At 34.2% G+C, this 21366-nt stretch overlaps 1 protein-coding gene across 1 annotated transcript; it reads left to right on the top strand.

Moving 5' to 3' along the window:
- Window positions 1-2664: 2664 nt before the first annotated feature.
- LOC110114504 (proteasome subunit beta type-7-A) lies at window positions 2665-18711 on the top strand. The gene is made up of 9 exons (XM_020847412.2): window positions 2665-2824; window positions 3057-3201; window positions 4420-4561; window positions 6701-6797; window positions 6938-7007; window positions 7079-7183; window positions 17154-17252; window positions 17336-17426; window positions 18326-18711. Exons 2-9 carry the CDS (start codon window positions 3058-3060, stop codon window positions 18397-18399), a joined length of 822 nt encoding a protein of 273 aa, XP_020703071.1. The 5' UTR covers window positions 2665-2824; window position 3057; the 3' UTR covers window positions 18400-18711.
- The last annotated feature ends 2655 nt before the right edge of the window (window positions 18712-21366 follow it).

The raw sequence follows: 21366 nt of genomic DNA, 5'->3' as shown, positions 1-21366 counted from the left end.
CTGAGTTTCTTAGTTTGATTATCACACTTAACTAAAATTTATTCTAATTACTAGTTCAACGAAAGCACATGATCCATTTAACCAAAACTCTGTCACAATGAAGTCTCTGACTAAATCTCTTCAGGATTCTCTCTTTATATGAATTGCCTCTAAAACTTGATTTGACTTCTTATCTCTCAAAGGGCACTGCTAAATTCACTCAAAGATGAAATCAGACCTAACTGCTCTCTCTCATCATATCTCTCTTTGAACTTGATCCACTTTTTTAGTAAGATTGTAACATATTTTCACATATAATATTGGATCCAATGACAATATTATTAGGTGGGATCGTATGACTACAATGATGATTGTTGCATAATTGAAAATTTGAGTCACTAGGTTATATGTTTCACGTTATATAAAGATTAAACATGAACATATAAAAATAGTAAGACAGGAGAATTTTTTACTTGGAAAATCCGGAAGGGTAAAAACCACCGGGCCTAGTCCAACCTGAATGAATCCACTAGTATTGATGATTGATTACAAATGACGTCTCTCCTCAGAGGAGGGCGTTGCCTCAATATATAGAGCAAATACATCTTATATAGAGCACATTATATGGTGAGAGTTGGAAGAATTAATGCTGAAATATTCGCTTGGTCGGCATGACCATAGTCGGCGGACGATATTTGTAGGAGGGATCGTAGTCAGCAAACAACGGAAGTCAAAAAGATCATATTTGAGCGATAGTGGTCGAAAAGACGGTAGTTGGGCAATGGTGGTTGGAATGATCGTAGTCGCTAGACGACGGTGGTTGGAAGGACCGTAGTCGGCGGGACAACAATATTTGGGAGTAGATCTAGTGTTCGTAGTATATGATAAAAGTTTCGATAATAGTCGGAGAACGGGCTGAAGTCCAATCGCGTTCAATGTTTGGGAAGAACTCTGGCGGTGACTAGAAAGAACTCTAGCGATGATCGAGAAAAACTCCAGCAGTGGTTGACGGCAAGAGAGCTCTCAAAATTTTCTCTTATTTTCTCTTCTTTTTCTCTCTCCTCATGTGAAATAAGAGTGCCTATTTATAGTTTTTTAGTGTGACACTGTTAATAAATATGAAGAAGATTAAGGACATGTTGGGAGTGTTTCAATGGACGCCCGATATCAGCTCCCTCAATCATATATCATCTATCAAGCATTTAAGCGCCTTAATGACATCTGAATTAAGTGATCTTGGTCTCGTTGGATTCGTCTCATCAAGCCGATCAATTCAACTATAAGCATGTCATATTCAAATATCATTTGAATATTCAATCAATGCTTTTTACATACATCAAGGCGATGATCGGCTTTTTACCGCTTCTTAAAATGGCTTTCTAATACAAAATTTTTTGAATTAAAATTTTATGCATTAGAAAATAGGGATTTTTACATACATAACACCTAAAACTATTGAAAATACATATATAACACCTAAACATTAATATTTACTTATCTACCACTCTGTTACACTTGCCGTCACTCTTAGCGGCTACTTTCTCCGTAGTGCCCTCCGGCGGCGACATTCAGCTCAACAGTGGCCAAACATGGACCATCGACGTCCAAGTCGGGACCACCAGCAGCCGCGTGGAAGACGACGCATGAGAAGCCTGTGCCAACACTACCGACGATGAGTTGCTTTCCATCACCATCGCATCCATTCGGATTGAGGAGCTCATCTGCAAGGAAGGCAGATCAGCGTCCTCATAGAAGAAATCCTCTGGCTGAGATTGAAGATAACTCATTTATAAATTAGAATGGAGGCTCCACCAACATGTTTTAGAAGAGCAGAGAAGTAAATGAGGGGGTGAGAAAGCATGTGAGCACAATTTACTCTTGTTAGGTATCTCCCATCTCCCTTATTCTTTCTTCTCGCACTAAATTTTGTTGAAAAAATGCCTTTTCATTCCACTCAATTCAATAAATCTTCAACATACAGGAGATAGTATTAGGAGGAAGCAGGAAATATTGGAGGAAGACAAAGATCCAAAGTTAGGAAACAAAATAGAAAGCCACAACAAAAGAACACTAACAAGAACCAGATCATCAAGAAGATCATCTCGAGCTCCGATCTAGACTTCTGATCTCGATAGTACCGAAGAAATGGAGGAGACGAAGAGCAAATCTGCTCTCGGGACGAAGACGCGATTGGTCGGGCATATCACGAACGAACGGAAGACAACGTTCAAATAAATTATGTTTTCAATTAGAATAATTTTCTTACTGCTTTATTTTTCAGACTGTAATTATAATTTTTTTTGACAATTATTTTTTTGTTGCTTTTAAAAAATTTTGTACTAAAATGCTATTTTCTATAACAATTAAAAAGTTATATTTTTTATAACAACTTTATGAAGAGAAGTTATTTTGTGTGGAGTTTAGACGGGAAGAACCGTCCAGATATATGAGTGTACACACTGTATACTGTGTATCAAATCAATGTACACATTATTTATACATAGTGTGTACACTCACAATCCGGACCGTTCTTTCCGTTTGGAGTCCGCACAGAATAATTTCTCTAAACGAAGCCTATATTTGATACAAACTCAATTAAATCCAAATTCAAATTCGAACTGAGCCAAACTTGACCCATTTGTCCGCTGCTGACAAGCTCAACCCGAACCATCGAGTCAAATACGCACAAGGCCAACCGGATCAATTTGTTCCCGGTTTGGCGAATCCGCGAATATCGTCCAGGCCTCGACCCCCTTTGCAAGAAACCTACGTCGCCATTGCATCGCATTTTTGACTCCAGAAAGCGTCCAGATTTCCTCACTCCGACTCCTTCCTCTTTTGATCGGTGAGTGTCTTCCGTGAATCAAGCTGATTTATTCGATTCGTAGCTCGCAAAATGCCTACTTTGTGAGAAAAAAATGGGAGATTTCGAAATTATTTTGTGTTATGCCTTCTTCTATTGTCTCTTCCTAGCGGATGTTTGATTTTTTGTTTTGCGGAATACCTGTTGCCGTTTATGTGTGGTTGATTTATAGGGATTTTTTTGTTGTTGAGAGTCTGTACTTTGTGATCCGCAGGATGGCGAAAGCTTTGGCAGATGCTCCCCCGAAAGGTGGGTTTAGTTTCGATTTGTGCCGTAGGAATGATATGCTCGTGAAGAAGGGAATACAGCTCCCGGGTTTCAGGAAGACCGGAACCACCATTGTGGGCTTAATTTTTGAGGTGATTGATGTCTTTGTTTACTTCTTCAATTATTGTAATTACTGTGTTTTTTGCACTCTTAGAGGTTTTCATGCTGGTACAAGTGAGAAATAACCGTTTTTTGTTCATGGTTTAGTGTTCTTTTGATCTAACAATAAAGCTGACGCTAAATAATTTGGAATGATAATTATGCTACTGATGATAAACATTTGTTGATATCTTGCATTTTACACACTTTCTTTATTTTCCATTTTATTTATATTATTCCTGTTCAAAAAGTAAAGGTAATTAAAAATACTAATTATTTGTTTAAATGCAAATTTGTAATTTGCCATGCAATCTCAAGGTATTGTGTTTGAAAAGAATCCAGTCATGAAATTTTTACTCATTGGGGACAACTACTAAAGTAATAACAACAACAACAACAACAACATCAAGCCTTTATTCTACTACATGGGGAAGAGGACTGCCAAAGTTATTTGCGGAAATTTATGCAAGCAGTTTTAGGTTTGTGGATCATAGATTATAGATACTAACTAAATTTACATGATTGAGATCAGTTCTATGGCGGCTATGTATCAGTAGCTAAGTAGTCAAATAATGATCAGGTTGACAAATTAACTTCACACTCTATAGAATAGTTTCTGATATGGATCACTATATGAATACATACATAGCACTTCACCAGTTTAATATGTGGAACTACTTTTTTTTGTATTAGTCAACATATAGCTTCTGAGCTTAAATCTTTAAACTAGGAATCTTATCCTTAGTATTGTGATCTGGTAAATTATGTAAAAAAAATGAAATATAAACACTATTCATGGAAACAATGCAATGTGTCTTTGTATTTTATGAATTTATGGGAAATATTAAGCAAATCATGAACAAGCATAACATTTTGATGCATTTGAGAGATTGAGTTGACCAGGATTTGAGGCAAGTTTCAAGCCATTGTCGCATTGTTTTTGTATCTTTTGTGTTTCTGATTTGGATCGTAGAGGCTTCTATCAAGCATACTCCATGCAATACAAGTGTTGAAGAAAAATATCAACCTGTTTTAAGGTCATCAACTTGAATTATACCAAACTTTCAATGTAGTAACCTGTTTTCTTATATTACTGCAAGAGTTGTCATCTTTGTACTATATAATGTTTTTTTGAAGCTCTATTCTGGAATTACATCTGCCTTATCACCCATGATTTTTTTTTTGATTTGCTATTATTATAACTTTTTTAGGATGGAGTTATTCTAGGAGCGGATACAAGAGCAACCGAAGGACCTATAGTTGCAGATAAAAATTGTGAGAAGATTCATTATATGGCACCCAACATCTACTGTTGTGGAGCTGGAACTGCTGCAGACACTGAGGCAGTGACAGGTTCTTTTTTTTATTTTTTTTTAATAAAGTTTATGCATTGATCAAGTCTTAAAGTGGTTGGTGGAACTTGGTTTCTTTGATTGAATTTGTGACAAAATGAATATGTAACCATGATCATTGGCCTTATCTCAACTATTTGGGTTAGTTTTATGGATTTATATTTTTTCAGTTGTCATGTTAATTTATTCATGTTATCATAGATCTACCTTCTTTTTATCATCTGACACAAATTTGATCTACCAATCTAATGAGGGTATTTTCTTACCTTTTGTTGTACATGTTTAAAACGTCAAAGTCTATTTTTAATTATATTATCTTCAATAGTTGTCATTTTAAACATTTATTTTATTATCCCTCATAGTTTTTCCATGTATCCATTGAATCCATCTTAACTTTCTTATTTCCGGCGTGCTCATCTTAGATGTAAATGATTTTTACACTGCCTATTCTTGAATCTATATACATTATTGGCCTAATTGCAATTTTATAAAATTTTCTTTTATGTCTTCATTATATCACTTATGACGTAGTACTTATTAGATACGCCTTCATTTTATCCTCCCAATTTTAATTCTAGATGTTATATCTTCATTGTTATCTCCATCATTCTAGTATTCTACATAATAGATTCAATATGTTTAAATCAATTTCACTTATGTATTATTTTATTTTCTAATAATATTGCCTGATAACATTAACCCACTAAAATCATATATTATATACACAATTTTATTCTATTAAGTTTAAGCTATCTATCTTTTAAACATTTTCTTTATTTTTTCAAAATTTCACTTATTTTATTTAGCAAATGTTTCATTGATTTTAACTATGTTATCTGCAAAAAAGTATACAACGATGCATCTTACTTTAAATATCCTTCATAAACTTATTTTTTACCAATACAAGAAGATATAGACTCAATGATGATCTTTGATACAATTCTATTGTAGTTTGAAACTCTTTACTTAATAGTTATATGTGTCCATTGTACATATCTTTAATACTTTCAATATAAATTTTTTTCTTAATATTTATTAAATCAATTCTCATGTTATATGTTCATATGCCTTTTCAAGATCTATAATAATCATATGGTGATCCTTTCTCTGCTCTCTATATTTTTTCAGGAATTATCTAAACAAAAAAAATTCATACTAGTTCTTTTTAGGTTAAAATTAAATCAATTCTCCAAACTTGACATAATTTTTCTATGTCCCATATCTTCATTGCATGGCTTATAGTTTTGATTCCCCTATAGTTAGCATAATTTTAACTATGTTTTAATTAAATATTAGTACCTAAATGTTTTTACTGCAACAATTTGGCATCGTTTTTTGTCATCAAAGTTCCATTGAAAGATTTGTAAAGCAAACCATTCTGGTATTACTGAGCAATTTGAATGCACTTTTTGCAGGACTTATAGTTTCTAATGCATCTAACTTGATCAAATTTCTAGATCCCTTATCTTTCGTTTTTTATATATATATATATATATATATATATAACCAACTAATAGAAATTGTCAAAACTTGTAGTTTTTATTTTGCTTGCTATGCTTTTCTCAAGTCTTCTAGTTTTTTATAATCATTACAAGCCGCAATAATATTCAGTTTTTGCTGCTCTTTGAAAGAACATTTCTTTCTTAATATCTTTTTTGTTCCTGCTAAATCCACGACCAACTCTCCCTACTAATGCATGATTTGTTTGTAAACTCATCTAAAACTTTCATGACATTCTTCTAAATGGAACTAGTCGTTTACCTCATATTAGGACATCTAAAGTAAATAATTCTAATTTCCCTCTATCAGAAACTTACCTTTGAACAATCTCTCAGCATAGAAATTTTATAATCTTTTCTTAGGGTAATTAGTTTTTTCTTAAATTGTTTTCATTATTCACTCGATATATACATCCTCATTATTACTCTATATTGTGTGGGCATGCTCTCTTTTAGAATCAACTTACAATATCTGCATTTCATTTCAAGTAAAGTGGAGCCTATTTGTGATTTGGTAGCTTCAGTTTTGTAAGTTATTACATGTTCTTCTCATAGAAATACTTAGTCAATAGAGTGTTTTTATGTCTAGTATTGTAAACTTAGAAGTTTCTGATCTCTTTTGGTTTCTTTCTATTTTTTAGATATGGTAAGCTCTCAGTTGCAGCTGCACCGCTATGCAACGGGCCGTGAATCAAGGGTCATTACTGCCCTTACTCTTTTGAAGTCACACTTATTTAGGTAGATTTCTTTGAACTGCACGTTTTCTTTTGCTGATCAAATTTGCTGGAACTCTGTATGAGATTTTTGTAACATTTCCTTAAATGATTGCTAAGCCGAACTTTTTAAATAGCTTTTTATTTTCTTTGTCTTTTTGGCAGCTACCAAGGTTATGTTAGTGCTGCATTGGTCCTTGGTGGTGTTGATGTTACTGGACCGCATTTGCATACAGTGAGTCGATTTTGCTTGGTAGTTCTCTCTCTTAGTATGGATGTGTTATTTTGGCTGAATTTATTATGTAGGTCTACCCACATGGTTCAACTGATACTCTCCCTTTTGCTACGATGGGTTCGGGTTCTCTTGCGGCCATGTCTGTGTTTGAATCTAAATACAAGGAAGGCTTAAGTGTAAGTCAATACTTTGCTCCCCAAGATGGCATTTTTTTACTGTGTATTGGTCTATAGGTACTGTTGATCTGTAGATCATTTAAAAGCAAATTTAGACTAGTATTGTATAATATATTAATATATGATCAAAGTAAACTAGCAGCTTTCATTAAATAACACACTGGCGTGCACATGCTCATTCACACTTGCACAAGCGTAAGCACCGGACAAAGTTGAAAAAATGCCTGTAATTTTTATTTCTCCGGGTGATATTTTACAGCAATACTAGCAATGTAAGCCACATACCTGTTTGAGGTTTTGATGCGATATCTCAGGTGGTCTTTCATTAACAATTAATTAATTATGGCATTCAATTCATGTTTTATGTTGTGTTTGCAATGCCTTTGTATAGTTCTATTTGAGATTGTTACGCACATCCAGGGTAATGGCCAAACTTTTGTTTAACTATAAAGCATGCGTACTGTGGATTCTTGTATTTTCATATTGAATGCAAAATTACCTATAATAGCTTGGTCAGGTGTCCATTATGGCATTCTCTATGCTCTTTCGATATAGATGAGTTTTCCTTGGATATAACTACATAGTTCAAGGGTACGCTCAGCACTGAACCATATGTATCCATGCTGCACAAACTATTGATGGCACCTCTCTAAAGATCGAGTTGATAGTTATTTTTCTTTTTAGATTGCTTTTTTATCATGCTGCTTTAGTGACTTGGATTGGCATCTCTTTGCCCGAAGAGATTTCACACTTGTCTTTGATTTCCTAGTAACGTGTATACACACACACATGGTTTAAAGGCCTTGAACTTCTTCTTGCCTCGAAACCGTCACCATGAATACTTTCCTTGTCACAGGGTTAATGTCTTTTAGCTTTCCATGGTAGAAAGGTAGTGCTGGGATATTCGTGGTAGTTTAGGGTTTAACAACTTAGGATTGTATGAAGATGTCAAATGCATACAAATAAGTTGAAAATAATACATATGAGACACAAATTTTTATAGGTGAAAAATCCGACAAGGGGAAAAACCATGGGATGTAGCCTAGCTAAAATATTTTTATTAGTGTGAGTCAATAATTATAAGTGTTGCATTTTTTTGAGATAGAAGTGTTGCATTTTTTGAGATAGAGAAGGCTCTAATAGTGTAATAATATACATGAACCATGGAGGACACCAAAGCCCTACATGGGGTCCTGGTTGGGCATTCATTGGGTACCCATGCTTTACTCAGATGGGCTTCGCCCAACCACGCCGACCCGTGGTGACTTTCGGGATGCCATACCCACCTATACCCATCCACTTTCCATGCTTTTTGAACGCAGTGTGCCACAGATTGATGGTCTTGAGGCTTCTTTCCCTTTGCTCTTATTGCAAACTTTCAAGACGCATATCAGAATTTACCGTAGTCGCAGTGTGGTTAAGTTCTGCACACTATGTAGTGAGGATTGCAGTAATATAAGATATATGGTGATTAGCTATGTAAATCAATTTATCCTCCGATGTTGAGTACCCACCCATACCCACTCACAAGGCCATGGTGGGTGTGGGTATGGATATCCAATGCAAGGCTCTAGAGGGCACCTATTGTTGTGTTGATAGTGGATGATCAAATTGATCTTACTTATGATAGAAATGAGGATTGAGTGACTTAGAAGTCGAGTGTTTGATGCCAATCTTTGATTGTCTTTGAGCGAAGTGCGGTGGTTGGCTCTATTGTTCTCTTGATTAGAGGGTAGGTTAGGCGGCTGTGAAGATGTGTGCTGAATGTCAATGGCTAATTAACATTAGAAGCTAGCCACGAGTAGGTTGAGTGACAGGCTATGTGGAAGAAGGTAATAAAGCTATTATGAGTGGTTGACTTTATTGTTCTCCCAATGAGAAGAGATATTGGGCAATCAGAAATATAGACGTTAGAAGTTGATGCCTGGTTTATGTTATGAGTCGGTCATTGGAAGGTGTCCAATGATAGTCAGTGAGTAATATTGATAGTTGGGTTGTGATTGTTTGTTAGCTTGGTCGCTCTCCCAATAGGAGGGTAGATCAGATGAGTGGAAGACGAGCATCAGACAGTGTTGGTGAGTGTTATGTCTGTTGATGATCGATTGCGGATGATAGTAACGGCGGGCGTCGATGTTGGTTAATGACTAACATGGGTCCTGATGATGAGCAATGTTGATGTTGTTCTACAGCCATCATCGGTTGATGGATGATAGTGAGTTGGCATTGATTGATGACAAGTGTTGATGTTAGTTAACAATAGGCATTGATACTGGTCGATATCTATCGTTAGTGAGTGTTGATGTTTGTCTACGGTCTATGTCGGGTGATGGTAGAACAGGCTCTGAAATTTTTTCATGTTTGCTGAAATTACACCTTTGAATATGTAGAAATAAGGTGTTTTTTGCATGTCTACCATAACCTTGGACATTCTATCAGATGATTTGAGCAGGTCATCCTTGAATATTTTATTTTATTTTATTTTTGGAATCATAGGGCTTTCATGTACTTAGAATTGAACAATCTTGGACTTGTCAGATCTTTATCATTGAAACACCCATTCCGATTATAGGCATGATGAATTTGGAGGGTGTTTGATGCCCAAATGACTGCAAGTTTTCAATTATTCTTATTGGTGTTTGATTTAATCCCATTTGGACTTGGATCTTTATGTTCTTAATATTAGTGGATTTGTCTCATGGAACAACAATATTTGACTATAAGTTCACTTAAATTTGAGTTAAGATGATTTCAAAGTTAATTTTAGAAATTTTTACCCCAAATCTCTGTGTGCTTTGAGATATTAAAATTGCCTCTAAATTAGTGCTTGTTTGTATTAGTTTTTTGGCGGGCACCATGTTGCTGAAAGAGAGGTCATCAATAATTAGATATAAAAGTTTGTAATAGAAAAAATTCAATGAACTCTAAAATAGTGTGTGGTAGCAAGCCATTTCCAAAATGAGACAACAATATCAAGCCTTTATCTCACTATGTTGGGTCAGCTACATGAATCCTTTTTTTTCCTTTGTGTCCTATTAAGACTTAAATTCTCATTTAATTGTAATAAAGAAAAGTCATTTCTAATATTTTCTAACCAAGTCTTTTTAGGTCTATCTCTGCCTTTTTTAACATATGTCAAATATAATAAATCTACTTTCCTAACTGAGTCATCGGAAAGCTGTTGTTTTATGTGATCAAACCATCTAAGGCTACTCTCTCCAATCTTATCTTCCATTGGAGCCACTCTGACCTTTTCACATATATGCTCATTTCTTATCCTATCTCTAAGAGCAAAGCCACTCATCCACCTGAGCATCCTCATCTCTGCAACACTTAACTTAATATTATGCTTCTCTTTTAATGGCCAACATTCTACACCATAAAAGATTGCAAGTCTAACCACCATCTTATAAAATTTTTCCTTAAGTTTGAAGGGGACTTTTCTATCACACAAGAAGCCCGATGCATTCCTCCACTTCAACCATCAAATTTGAATTCTACTAATAATATCCCCATCTATTTCACCATCACTTGAACTTGATTATTCGATGAGTTTTACGCTGGTTGTTGACTACTTAATACAACCATCCACTTTTCTCATCCAGGACTTTCCTATCACCAAAATGAGAATTGGGAAAAAAAACATGCAACAATGTTGGTGAAAAAAAAAATGGTCTCTTGAAATTGAGGTTAGGGTGTGTCAATCATGGTTTAAAATTGCGCAATATGAGGCTCGCCTTTGCGCAATTCCAGTAAAAAACGCCTCGATGCTTACGCCTCAAATTTTTTTATGAGGCTTGCGACTCAACTTGGTTGAGGCCCGCCTCGCCTCACTGCCATGAGGCTTACGCCTCACGCTATATATATTAAAACTTACTAAATCTTGAAGTAAATGCCCGACATTAGACTCCATAGGAGGAGGAAGGGGAGAGAGCAGGTCATCATAATGATGATTCAAATGAAGAACCCCTTAGTGATGACAGTGTTGATGACTTATGAGCTCTTATGTGATATGTCATTGCTATTTATTTTTGGAAATTTGAATTATATGTTAATGAAAAAAATACTGGGATTTGGAAAAGATAGAATTTTGAGTTGAACTATATTTCATGTTGTCTTATTATTGAGATATTTTGATTTCACTTCATATCTTATGTTTTTTTATGATTTATATTATTCACTCATTAGTATATAAAAAATTTATCATTTTATATTTACGTAATCTTTTGATTTTGAGGCTTACACCTCAAAACGCATTGAGACTTACGCCTCGCCTCACGAATGAAAAATGCCTCAATACCCGAATACGCAATTTTAAACATTGGTGTCAATGAATATAATTTTTGATTATATTTTTTTTGGATTTTTGGACCGAATTTGCATTTTCGTAGCCATTTATTTCTCTAGAATTAGGTCCAATAGTCAGCGTAAACTAGTAAAGGAGAAATGGAATAATACTTTATATTTTTGTACATTTGGTCTTAATTGAAACGATGAAAACATAAAACAGCTGTAGAAAACAAAATAAGCAAGGATGAAGAATATTAAGGAATAAAGAACTCAGATGAAAGAAAGATTGGACAAAAGCAGCAATATCAAAAATGGACTTGCCTCTAATCGCAGCCATTAACCTTGTGTAAATAGGCATTGAGTAGGCACAGAATCTGCAATGGAAAATAAATCATAATGTCACTGCAAGCATAAAGAGAAAGCTAACAAGAATCTATTATTTTTTATGTTCAATATCAAACGTCATCTAGTCTAGTGAGAAAAATAATGAGTTTTCTTATTTCCAACAATATTAGTCATTTTCACTGATAGCTGGGCATATTTACAAGAGTTTGTTTCCGAGATTAAGTTCAAATATAGCATAGAGCATATTACCACTAAAAACATGAACGAAAATATCAACAGTAGCAATAACTTTTAGTTAAAAGATTATGAAGAGATTTGCTGACGTTGATACGTGCCCTTTAAATTTAAATAAAATGTCTCCCAGTTTCTATAGATTAGAAATAGCAGCATTATCTGAAACTAACAAATATAGCGCTTTTTTTGCCATTTTGAATCCAAGCTTTTAATTTAAGCATCATGCCTAGAAATGACTATGTCAGGTTAAAAAAATCTATTACAAAGATTTGCATTATATTGTTAATATCTATCTTGTTGTATGATTGTACTAGGATGATATGCGTGTATATTATCAAATAAAAATCTGATATCATCATTTTGTCTTCATTTTTACTACCATGATATAAAAATAATTCAATGCCAACATCAAGGTTTTTTTGATTGATAATGCTCATGATTTCTTTTATCACATTTTTTTTTCTCTTTTTTTCAAGAAAAGAAGCAGCACCCACCAATACTTTTGTCTTGATATTTCTTAACAAAATGAAATGGCAAAAAGAAACAATACTATCTTCTGGAAGTCATATAATTTTCTCTATCAGAATCAAGTGTCACAAATATATTGGGTTTAAACAATCATAACTATCACATATCTAATCAATAGAATACTTCCAAGAGTATTTGGCTGGATTCTACACCACAAATAACTTCCTCTCAAAAATTCCTTTAAAATATCATTGGGTACATTGCTTATGTCCACATCCATAAAAAATACAAGGATAAATTTGATCTTAGAGCTCTCAAATGTATTTTTATTGGGTATTCTTCCACCCAGAAAAGGTATCTGTGTTATTATCCTACAAAGAAAAACTTGCTTACTTTAAAAGATATCACCTTGAATTAGAAGTAAAGTTTTTTCAATCAAATTCATCTTTAAGGGGAGAACTCTAAATTGAAAGATAAGTTCGATAAAACATCTATTTTTCATCTTGACATTTCTACAACACAAACTCCAAAAAAATTCAAACATTGTACCATTCAAGTCTAAAAGAAACGGAATAAGCCAAGCCAAAATCCGTAGAATGCTCTAGGCTCAGAACCATTATTAGGTGATCATAGTCAACCCAACACAAATTTTCAAAAAATTTCTCCTACCCATAAAGCCTTTCTTATAAATATCACCTCTAATTTTATTGTAATACCACAAACTGTATTTGAGGCATTTGAAAATAATAATTGGAATGATGCTATGAGAGAAAAGATGAGTGCTCTGAAAAGAATTACACTTGAGAGATCATTGAACTACTAAAAGGGAAGAAAATAGTAGGATGTAAATGGATTTTTTTTTTATAATATATAGGCACATAGAGGCGTGAATGGGTAAAAACAAGATTGTTAATAAAAGAATATACTAAATCTTATGGAATTGACTATAGATATACCTTTGTTTTTGTTTGCAAAAAATGAATGGAAAATGCATCTTAATTTCTCTTCCAAGTAATCATGCATGGTCCATACAACAATATGAGGTAAAGAATGCTTTTCTATACGAGGATGTTGAAGAAGTCTATATGGATCTATCACCTAGATTTGATAGTTATCTTAAAATGAACAAAGTGTACAAATTAAAAAAGGGTTTTGTATGACGCTAAATAGTCTTTGAGAGCATGATTTGAAAGATTAAAAATGACAAAATCATGAATGAAGTTGGATACAAATAAAACTACATATCATAAAATAATATACTAATGATAAAATTCTCAGTTCTTATCATATTAGTTGATATAATTATCATAGGTGATGGCAATAGGAGTCAGGAAAAAGCTTGGTGAAGAATTTGATTTTGAGAAAAAGAAAGGTAAACTAAAATACTTATTGAGATTAGAAGTTTCTCATTCAGAATAAGGAACATTCATCTTTCCCCTGTCTCATCTTATTTGGTCCAATGCCTCCCAATTTGCTTCTTCTTCATTTATTTCAGTTATCTTCCTCTTTTATAAATATTTTTCATTAACATAATGATGATATTAACACTTAAAAATTTTTAGAGGAGGTGATGGTGGTGTGCATGTTTCAAGTGATCCTCGACTGCGGCTATGATGGTGGTGACTATGGAGAAAATGGAGGGTTGGAGGTCAGGGAAGTTCATAGAAAGTTGAGAGGTGCCTGGGGGTGCATTAAAGATTTAAAGCATGATTTGTTTAGGGGCTTTAGTTTAGAATTTAGGTAAGTTTTATATATATGACATGCCTCAAGGAGGGCCTTAGCCAAGCTGAGGCACAAGCCTCATAAAAAAAAGTTTGATGCGTAAGCCTCGATATATTTTTCACTGGATTTGCGCTGAGGTGGGCCTTAAGGAGAGCCTCATATTGCGCAATTTTAAACAATGATTGGAGGACATCCATCATTTGCGGCAAAGGCGATTAACCTGCACTTGGAGTCATAAAAAAAAATAAAGGGCATGCCTATACCAAGCGGAGAGGGCAAGCGACCAATAGAGGATTTCGAGCACCCAAGTTCCAATGATATAAGAGAGAGTGTGGGAGACTTTATCCTAAGAAGGGTGATGACACCTAAATCTCTAGAAAATGCAACACTGACTTGGGAGGCAAGGGAAGTGATTCGATGACTTGTAGTGGGGTGAGGGGTGCAAGTGGTATCTCGAGAGAAGGCCGGTGGCGCGTAAATCATATCTCAAAATGTGATATAAAACTAAGCTATCGTGGGAGAAGGGGTCCACGATGTGCTATTTGGGGGAATAAATCAACGAGTTGTTGTTGTAGATAGACATCTAGGAATGAGGCGTGTTTGACTCACATAATAATAAGGGTTTGAGAGATTTGTTAAAATTATATATGATATACTCCTTTATTCCACAAATTCCATGCCTTTTATTTATCAAAATTTATGTCAAATATTCTAACTTTGAGGCTTACCTTATTGTTGTGTTGAATTGGACTCGCTTGTTATGTGTCTATGCTTCATAAATACTCAACCCATCAATCTATTTCCTTAAGCTAATCTCTTGTTTTATTATTGCATCTTGTAGCATGCATCTACTTGATAAATTGAGTATGTGAGGCTACTTAGCTTTTGATGATTCGAAGGTTTTGGTTGAATTAGGGAAAGCAGGTGCGACTAATAGTGTGGGTTTCACGATTTTCATCAGTAGTCTCAATGGCTATTGAGTACCGACAATGTTTGTATTGCAATAGTAATTCAAAATTCCATCTCACCTTTTGATTTATTGTGGAGGTTATATCCCTCACATTTTGATTTATTGTAGAGGTTATATCCCTCGTTATCCTCTCCCATTGGTTTTGTAGCAATGCCATTAATTGTCCAAAACTTTATCTGGTGAAGATATAGTCTGAGGTAGCTTTATTTTGTCATAGGTCTGCACACACCTTTCTAGAATTTACCTAGCTTCTTTGGCGGATGATACACTGTGCTGCTGCCTCCTTGTGAATTCCCACATTCGCAACACTTCTTCGAGGGTTCAACCACTCCTTTTGGCCATAGGTAGGCATGGATGAAGGGGTTTTTTTACCTGAGCATAGTGAATATGAAGGCTTTTTATTTTGTATGGTTACTCATATGGCTTTTTCGCTTCTGGTATGGTTCAGTTGCAGGACAAATGAGGCATTTTGCACCGTGCATGGATTTTGATGATACGGTGGATATGAGCTAATAAATGTGCCCTGAATAAGCATCAAACACTTTTGAAGTATTTCTAAGCGGTCCTTGGCTAAGTCTATAATTAGGTCTGCAATCGGTTTTGTTCATTTAGTTCTTTTCTATGGATGGAGAGCTCTGGAAGCTTGAGTAGACCTTAGAGATCTGGTAGCCTTTTTCTCTATCTAGATCTCAGGAGTTAAATTTTCTAACTTTGGGAACCCTCTACGATTCAATTATAACCCTCTAAGATTCAAGGATTCTTATTCTCGTTCTTGAACACTGACTGAGCATGGGGGCCTTTTTCTGGGCAAAGCCCTCAGGTCGTATGTTGTCCTTTTGGTTTTTGGAGTGTTGGTTTGTAGCTTAGAACTTTGTGATAAAGATGATCTGAATTTATGACTCCTGATGCATAGAAAGTGCCTTCTGACATGCAACGAAGGCAGATTATGATTGATTATTGAGGGAAATAACTATAATTTATTATCATCATATGCGAATATAGAGGTGAAATTCTCCAAAAACTTATGTAGGCGGTCTCCTTGAAGTTCAATGTTATTCAATCTTTATAGTCTTGAAGCTTAAGCTTCCTGCTTCACTTTGAAGCTTATTATATTTTCACTCAATTTGGATAAAATACCTTTATAATTTTCTTCCTTTCTGAATAACTTTTACAAAACATTATTTCTTATGTAAGCTTAAACTGCCATTTTATTGGATTACTTAAAATTTGTTATGAACTAAGTGTACATGATTCCTTATCATATGAATAAATTTGCCAAGTTATCCAAACTTGGCTTGATTATTTTTGCCATTCACATTAAGATTAGAGAGAGTCGCCTTAGATGGTTTGGTCGTATTAAAAGGAGGCCTTCAGATGACCCGGTTAGAAAAGTTGAGATATTAGATTTGTCTTATGTTAAGAAAGTTAGAGGTAGACTTAAAAAGACTTGATTAGAAAATATTAGAAATGATCTTTCTTTATTAGATTTAAACAAGAATTTGGCTTTTAAGAGGACACAATGGCGAAAAAGGATTCATGTAGCCAACCCCACGTAGTGGGATAAAGGCTTGATGTTGTTGTTGTTGTACATTTTGATCGCAGTCTTTAGTATAATCATAGTTTGGCGTTAAATTTTTGTTGTTTGTAATAAAATTCATGACATCTCATATTTCGACCTCAATGTAATTAATTCTTACATTTTTTTAGTTGTTTTGATACGTACATATGGACTTCCAAATTTATGTTCCTTGATTTCTGATTCTTCCAAGCACTATAATTAGGATTTAACATAAATTTATTATACTTATAGCACTTTTCTTTGCTAGGAATTCAATGACTTTTCCAAATATTAACTTCTCATGAACTTGTAAACAGCATATAGAGCAGATGATGCACTATGTTCCTGCTTTAAATAATTGATTACTTTTTGGTATCTGTGAGCAGAGAGAGGAGGGAATCCAACTGGTTTCTGAGGCCATATGTTCTGGTATATTCAATGATTTGGGAAGTGGAAGCAATGTTGATGTCTGTGTAATTACTAAGGTTCTCACAACAACCATTCTGTTACTAACATCCTTTTTCTGCTGGGGTTTTTGTTTGTCCGCTTACTGATCCATTAAAAACAGGGCAAAACGGATTATTTGAGGAACCATCAGTTACCGAATCCTCGGACATACATTAGTTCTAGAGGCTACTCTTTCGCCAAGGGTCATACTGGTAAGTTTCTTTTGTTACTCCCGGCAAAAGTGCACCTGCGCTTGTGCGTTTAGATTGGTTGATTATTTTTATTTAATAAAAATGACAATCTTTCGATATTATTTATCTGCAAAATTATATATATTTTATTTTAAAATATAAATGTAAAAATTTTGATTTCTTCAAAGAGTGTTTTGATCAAATAATTAAAAAAAAAAAAAGCTTCGTAGAATAGTTTTTATAACTTGACAATAAAAGAAAAGCTTTTTAAAATATTTTTGTTCTGAAAAGATAATATAACTTGACAATGGAATAAAAGATAATATATTATTTTTAAGTTATTTTTTCTTGGAAGATGGTGTTTGTTGATTGACACCTTGCATAACATTGAAAGCAATTCAGTTTAAGGTTTCGTTTTGAATAACTTTCTTACAGCTTTATAAAATAACTTTTTAGTATAAAAATTTCTAGCTTATAAAATTATTATACTAAAATATGTTTAGAAAGCTGTTCCAAACGAAGCCTAAGATATCCATGCTAAAATAATAAAATAGTATCGAAATTATCCTTATTCCTCAAAACATTAACATAGAAAGACGGAATGCATGTGCAGTTTATTTCATCAAATGTTACCTTATTCCATACATAGGTAGAATGAATTAACATATTCATCCACCCTTCAAGAAATTTCGTAGATTTTTTATTATGATAGAAACCATCTTATAGTTGAGTTTGTCACAGTTCTGATTTTGATTTAAATGAGCTTATTAGATCTTTATTTTAAACTTAAGAACAACATTTTATTTTTGTGAGATCACAATCAACTTTTTAGTAGTAAATATAGGTAAGAATAGAAGAGTGAATTTTATGCTGCATTAATGGATAAAGTTCCTAAAGTCTATCCTCCTTTGCATTTGCAGAGGTGTTATCAACGAAGATCATTCCCTTGAAGGCCAAAGCAGAAGTAGCTGTGGTTGATGCCATGGAAGAGTAAGGGGATTATTTTGCATGAGCCGCTGCTTGGTTTTGTCTGACTGTTATAGCTTAATCAATGTATCAAGTTGTGTTTAAGCAGCTATATCGTATTACATTCTTCAGCACAATATTGCTCTTGAAGTCCTTTACTTCTTGTTATGCTCATCTTCTTCACTATCAGAGTCAGTACTACGATGATATAAGTAGTCTTCTTACTTTCTGCTTTGGATAATATACATCTTATTCTATTTTGTTGAAGAAGAGTTCATACTTTTTGTTAAATCTTTGTGGATATTAAATGATCGAAACTAATAGTGATAATATTGTGTTCTGAGGCCTTAGGTAAATTTCCATTTGTGATTAAGTAGAATCTTTTTGGATTTATTCAGGTTTGATTATAGTCAACTAAATAGCTATCTAAGGCCTTCTTTTGCATATTTCGGAATAACTACGAAGCCTCTAAAACATCTGATGATCTTCTTATTATCTATTTTGATGCATGAACTTTTACAGAGGTGAACACAGTTTTGTTCTTCATATTTGGCTCCTGATACCTTTGATAAATAGGCAATTTGATAGAGATGAATTTTCCAACTATAGCAAGGTTAGAATAACAAAATATTGAATACTATACAAAAGTTGTTAGTCATTGATATGCCTTATAATTAGTATACCTTTGGTGGAAGAATATTCATCAAGCATGTAGAGTTGTCTAAAATTTATAGAAATACTACCTAAATATATGAACTTTTAAAAAATGATAAGCGATAAAGTATAAATAATATGATTAGAATTCATGATCTTGAAAAAATATTGATTATATTTCTTCAAGAAATAGAATGTAATCGTCTTATTTTCCTGAGCATTTGTTTGACCTCTCTGCATTTTCCATGGTGGAGTTACTGGAGTAGATGCTAAGCATGCATGCTGTCCTTTTGCAATGTAAGATTGCATTGATGCCCTTTTATCTTTGACGTTCGTTCTCCATGGAAGCTATCCATTACAGTTTATGGAGAGTACATAATCACTTTGCATGGTGAGCATGCATGGACTAGACATATGGAGCTGTTAGTAATCAAAGTGTGACTATAACTTAAGGCTCCACTGGATGAATTAGAGCCAGATATAAACATGAAAAGTACTAAAATGTTAAATGGTTGCAGAAACGAGAGTTGTTGATTTTCATGATGTATTAATGTAATGAATAAGAGAGAGAGAGCCACCACTTCAGGTAGTCAATAAATTTTGATGGTTCGATCAATGATGATAAGTGTGGATGCGATAGTAGCTTAAGAGATTGTAGAGGTATGTTTTTATGGCATTTGCTTATCCGGTACACTTAATCAATGTTCAATTATTTTTGCCTAACTATTTGCGGTTATTTATATTCGATTAGATGGTATCTTATTGCTTCTTTTTCATTTATTTATGCTTTTTTCCTCTATAGTTTTGTTTGATTGCTATTGAGATTATCTACTCATAGTATTGAATTTTTCTATAATAATTTCCTTCTGAATTGTCGTATTGAGATAGAACAGCTCAAGCTTTCTCCTGCTGGTATAAACTGTGCTCGTAAGCTATCGAACTAAGGGCCCTGGATGCCTTTACGGCCATCCTTTTTGTGTCAGTATGCTAAATTTTTTATCATTTAGGGATAAGATGATCATGTGGGTTCTAAAAATTAGCGTCCCGGCCTCTCCATGGATCCCTTTCCTTCTTTTTTTTTTTTTGTGGTCACCCTTAAATTTCAAGGTAAATTTTCAAAGGCAGATTGGAGTTTGAATAGGTACTACCCAAATGTTTCACCATCATTTTGCGAGGACTTTATGATCTGAGTTCAGGTTTCTTATAGTCGCAAGCTTCTATAGTTAATTACCTCTGATAATGAGAGAGAACTTTCAATTAAGGTTAGTTGTCAAACATATACGGAGTATCTAGCGTATAGTTGCAGCATGATTTAGGTATTTGAGAATTTGATATTTAAAATTAGAAATTTCATCGTCTTGCACTTAAAACGGATAGTAGGGGGAATGATGATGAGCCCAATGAAGATCTCATGATTCCGTTTCCCTGGGCCAGCATGGTCCCTAGTCAACTTAGTCAGAGGAGGTAGTCGATCGAACCTGACATAAGGATTTTTGTCAGCAATAATGGGTTGCTTCATCCAAGGGTACATTGTAGACATTGGACATACAAGGTTGTATTTCTGCCGACATATACACTACATGTTGTATCAGGAATCTTTCACCTGTCATCCATAAGTAAATTGATCTATTTGGCGTGACAACCAGACGTCACAAATATGCTGCCTCAATTTATCAGTGACCCACAGTACTATGAATTCGCTGCTTTTGCTTACAGGCGAATTATAGTGTCTATTGCCTGCTTTTGCTTACAGGTGAATTATAGTGTCTATTGCCTGTTGCTATAGGCATGTTATTGTGCTTTTTGCAAGCAAGTTAATGTGTTCTTGAATAAGTTGTTGTTGACTACCGACTAAGTCAACAATCTCTACATACATGTTGGCCAATGAGTTACTATATTTATCCCATATTAATCTTTAGTGTCAACAGGGCAATGATAGACTTGTTTACGAGTTAATGTCATAGGGAGATTATTACATTCGTTGCTTGTTTGCAGCCGTCGCTCACAAGCAAGCTAGCATATTCATTTGTATATCAACTTTCATTTGTTCATCAGAGATTGGCATGTCAGCTTGCACATTGATCGAAAAACTATCATGTTTGTTTGTATGTCTCATGTTGTCACCTATGGACACTCATAAGCCTCTTGCAGTTGCTTGTAAGGGGTTGCCGCTTGCCTTTGCTTGCTAGCTGATGTTGACTAAAGGGATATTGCAGTGTTGGTTTCATGTTAACTTGAGCCGCCAAGTGAGTTATATTCATCACAAATTCCTCCATACATGTTGGCTGACAAATTGTTGCATTAATCATTAATTTCTTCATGCACATTGATTGGTAAGCTA

Source organism: Dendrobium catenatum, unplaced genomic scaffold (assembly GCF_001605985.2).
Source record: "Dendrobium catenatum unplaced genomic scaffold, ASM160598v2 fragScaff_scaffold_1608, whole genome shotgun sequence".
Lineage (NCBI taxonomy): Eukaryota > Viridiplantae > Streptophyta > Magnoliopsida > Asparagales > Orchidaceae > Dendrobium > Dendrobium catenatum.
The sequence above is the reverse complement of the archived record's forward strand: the minus strand, read 5'-3'. Positions and strand labels throughout refer to the sequence as shown.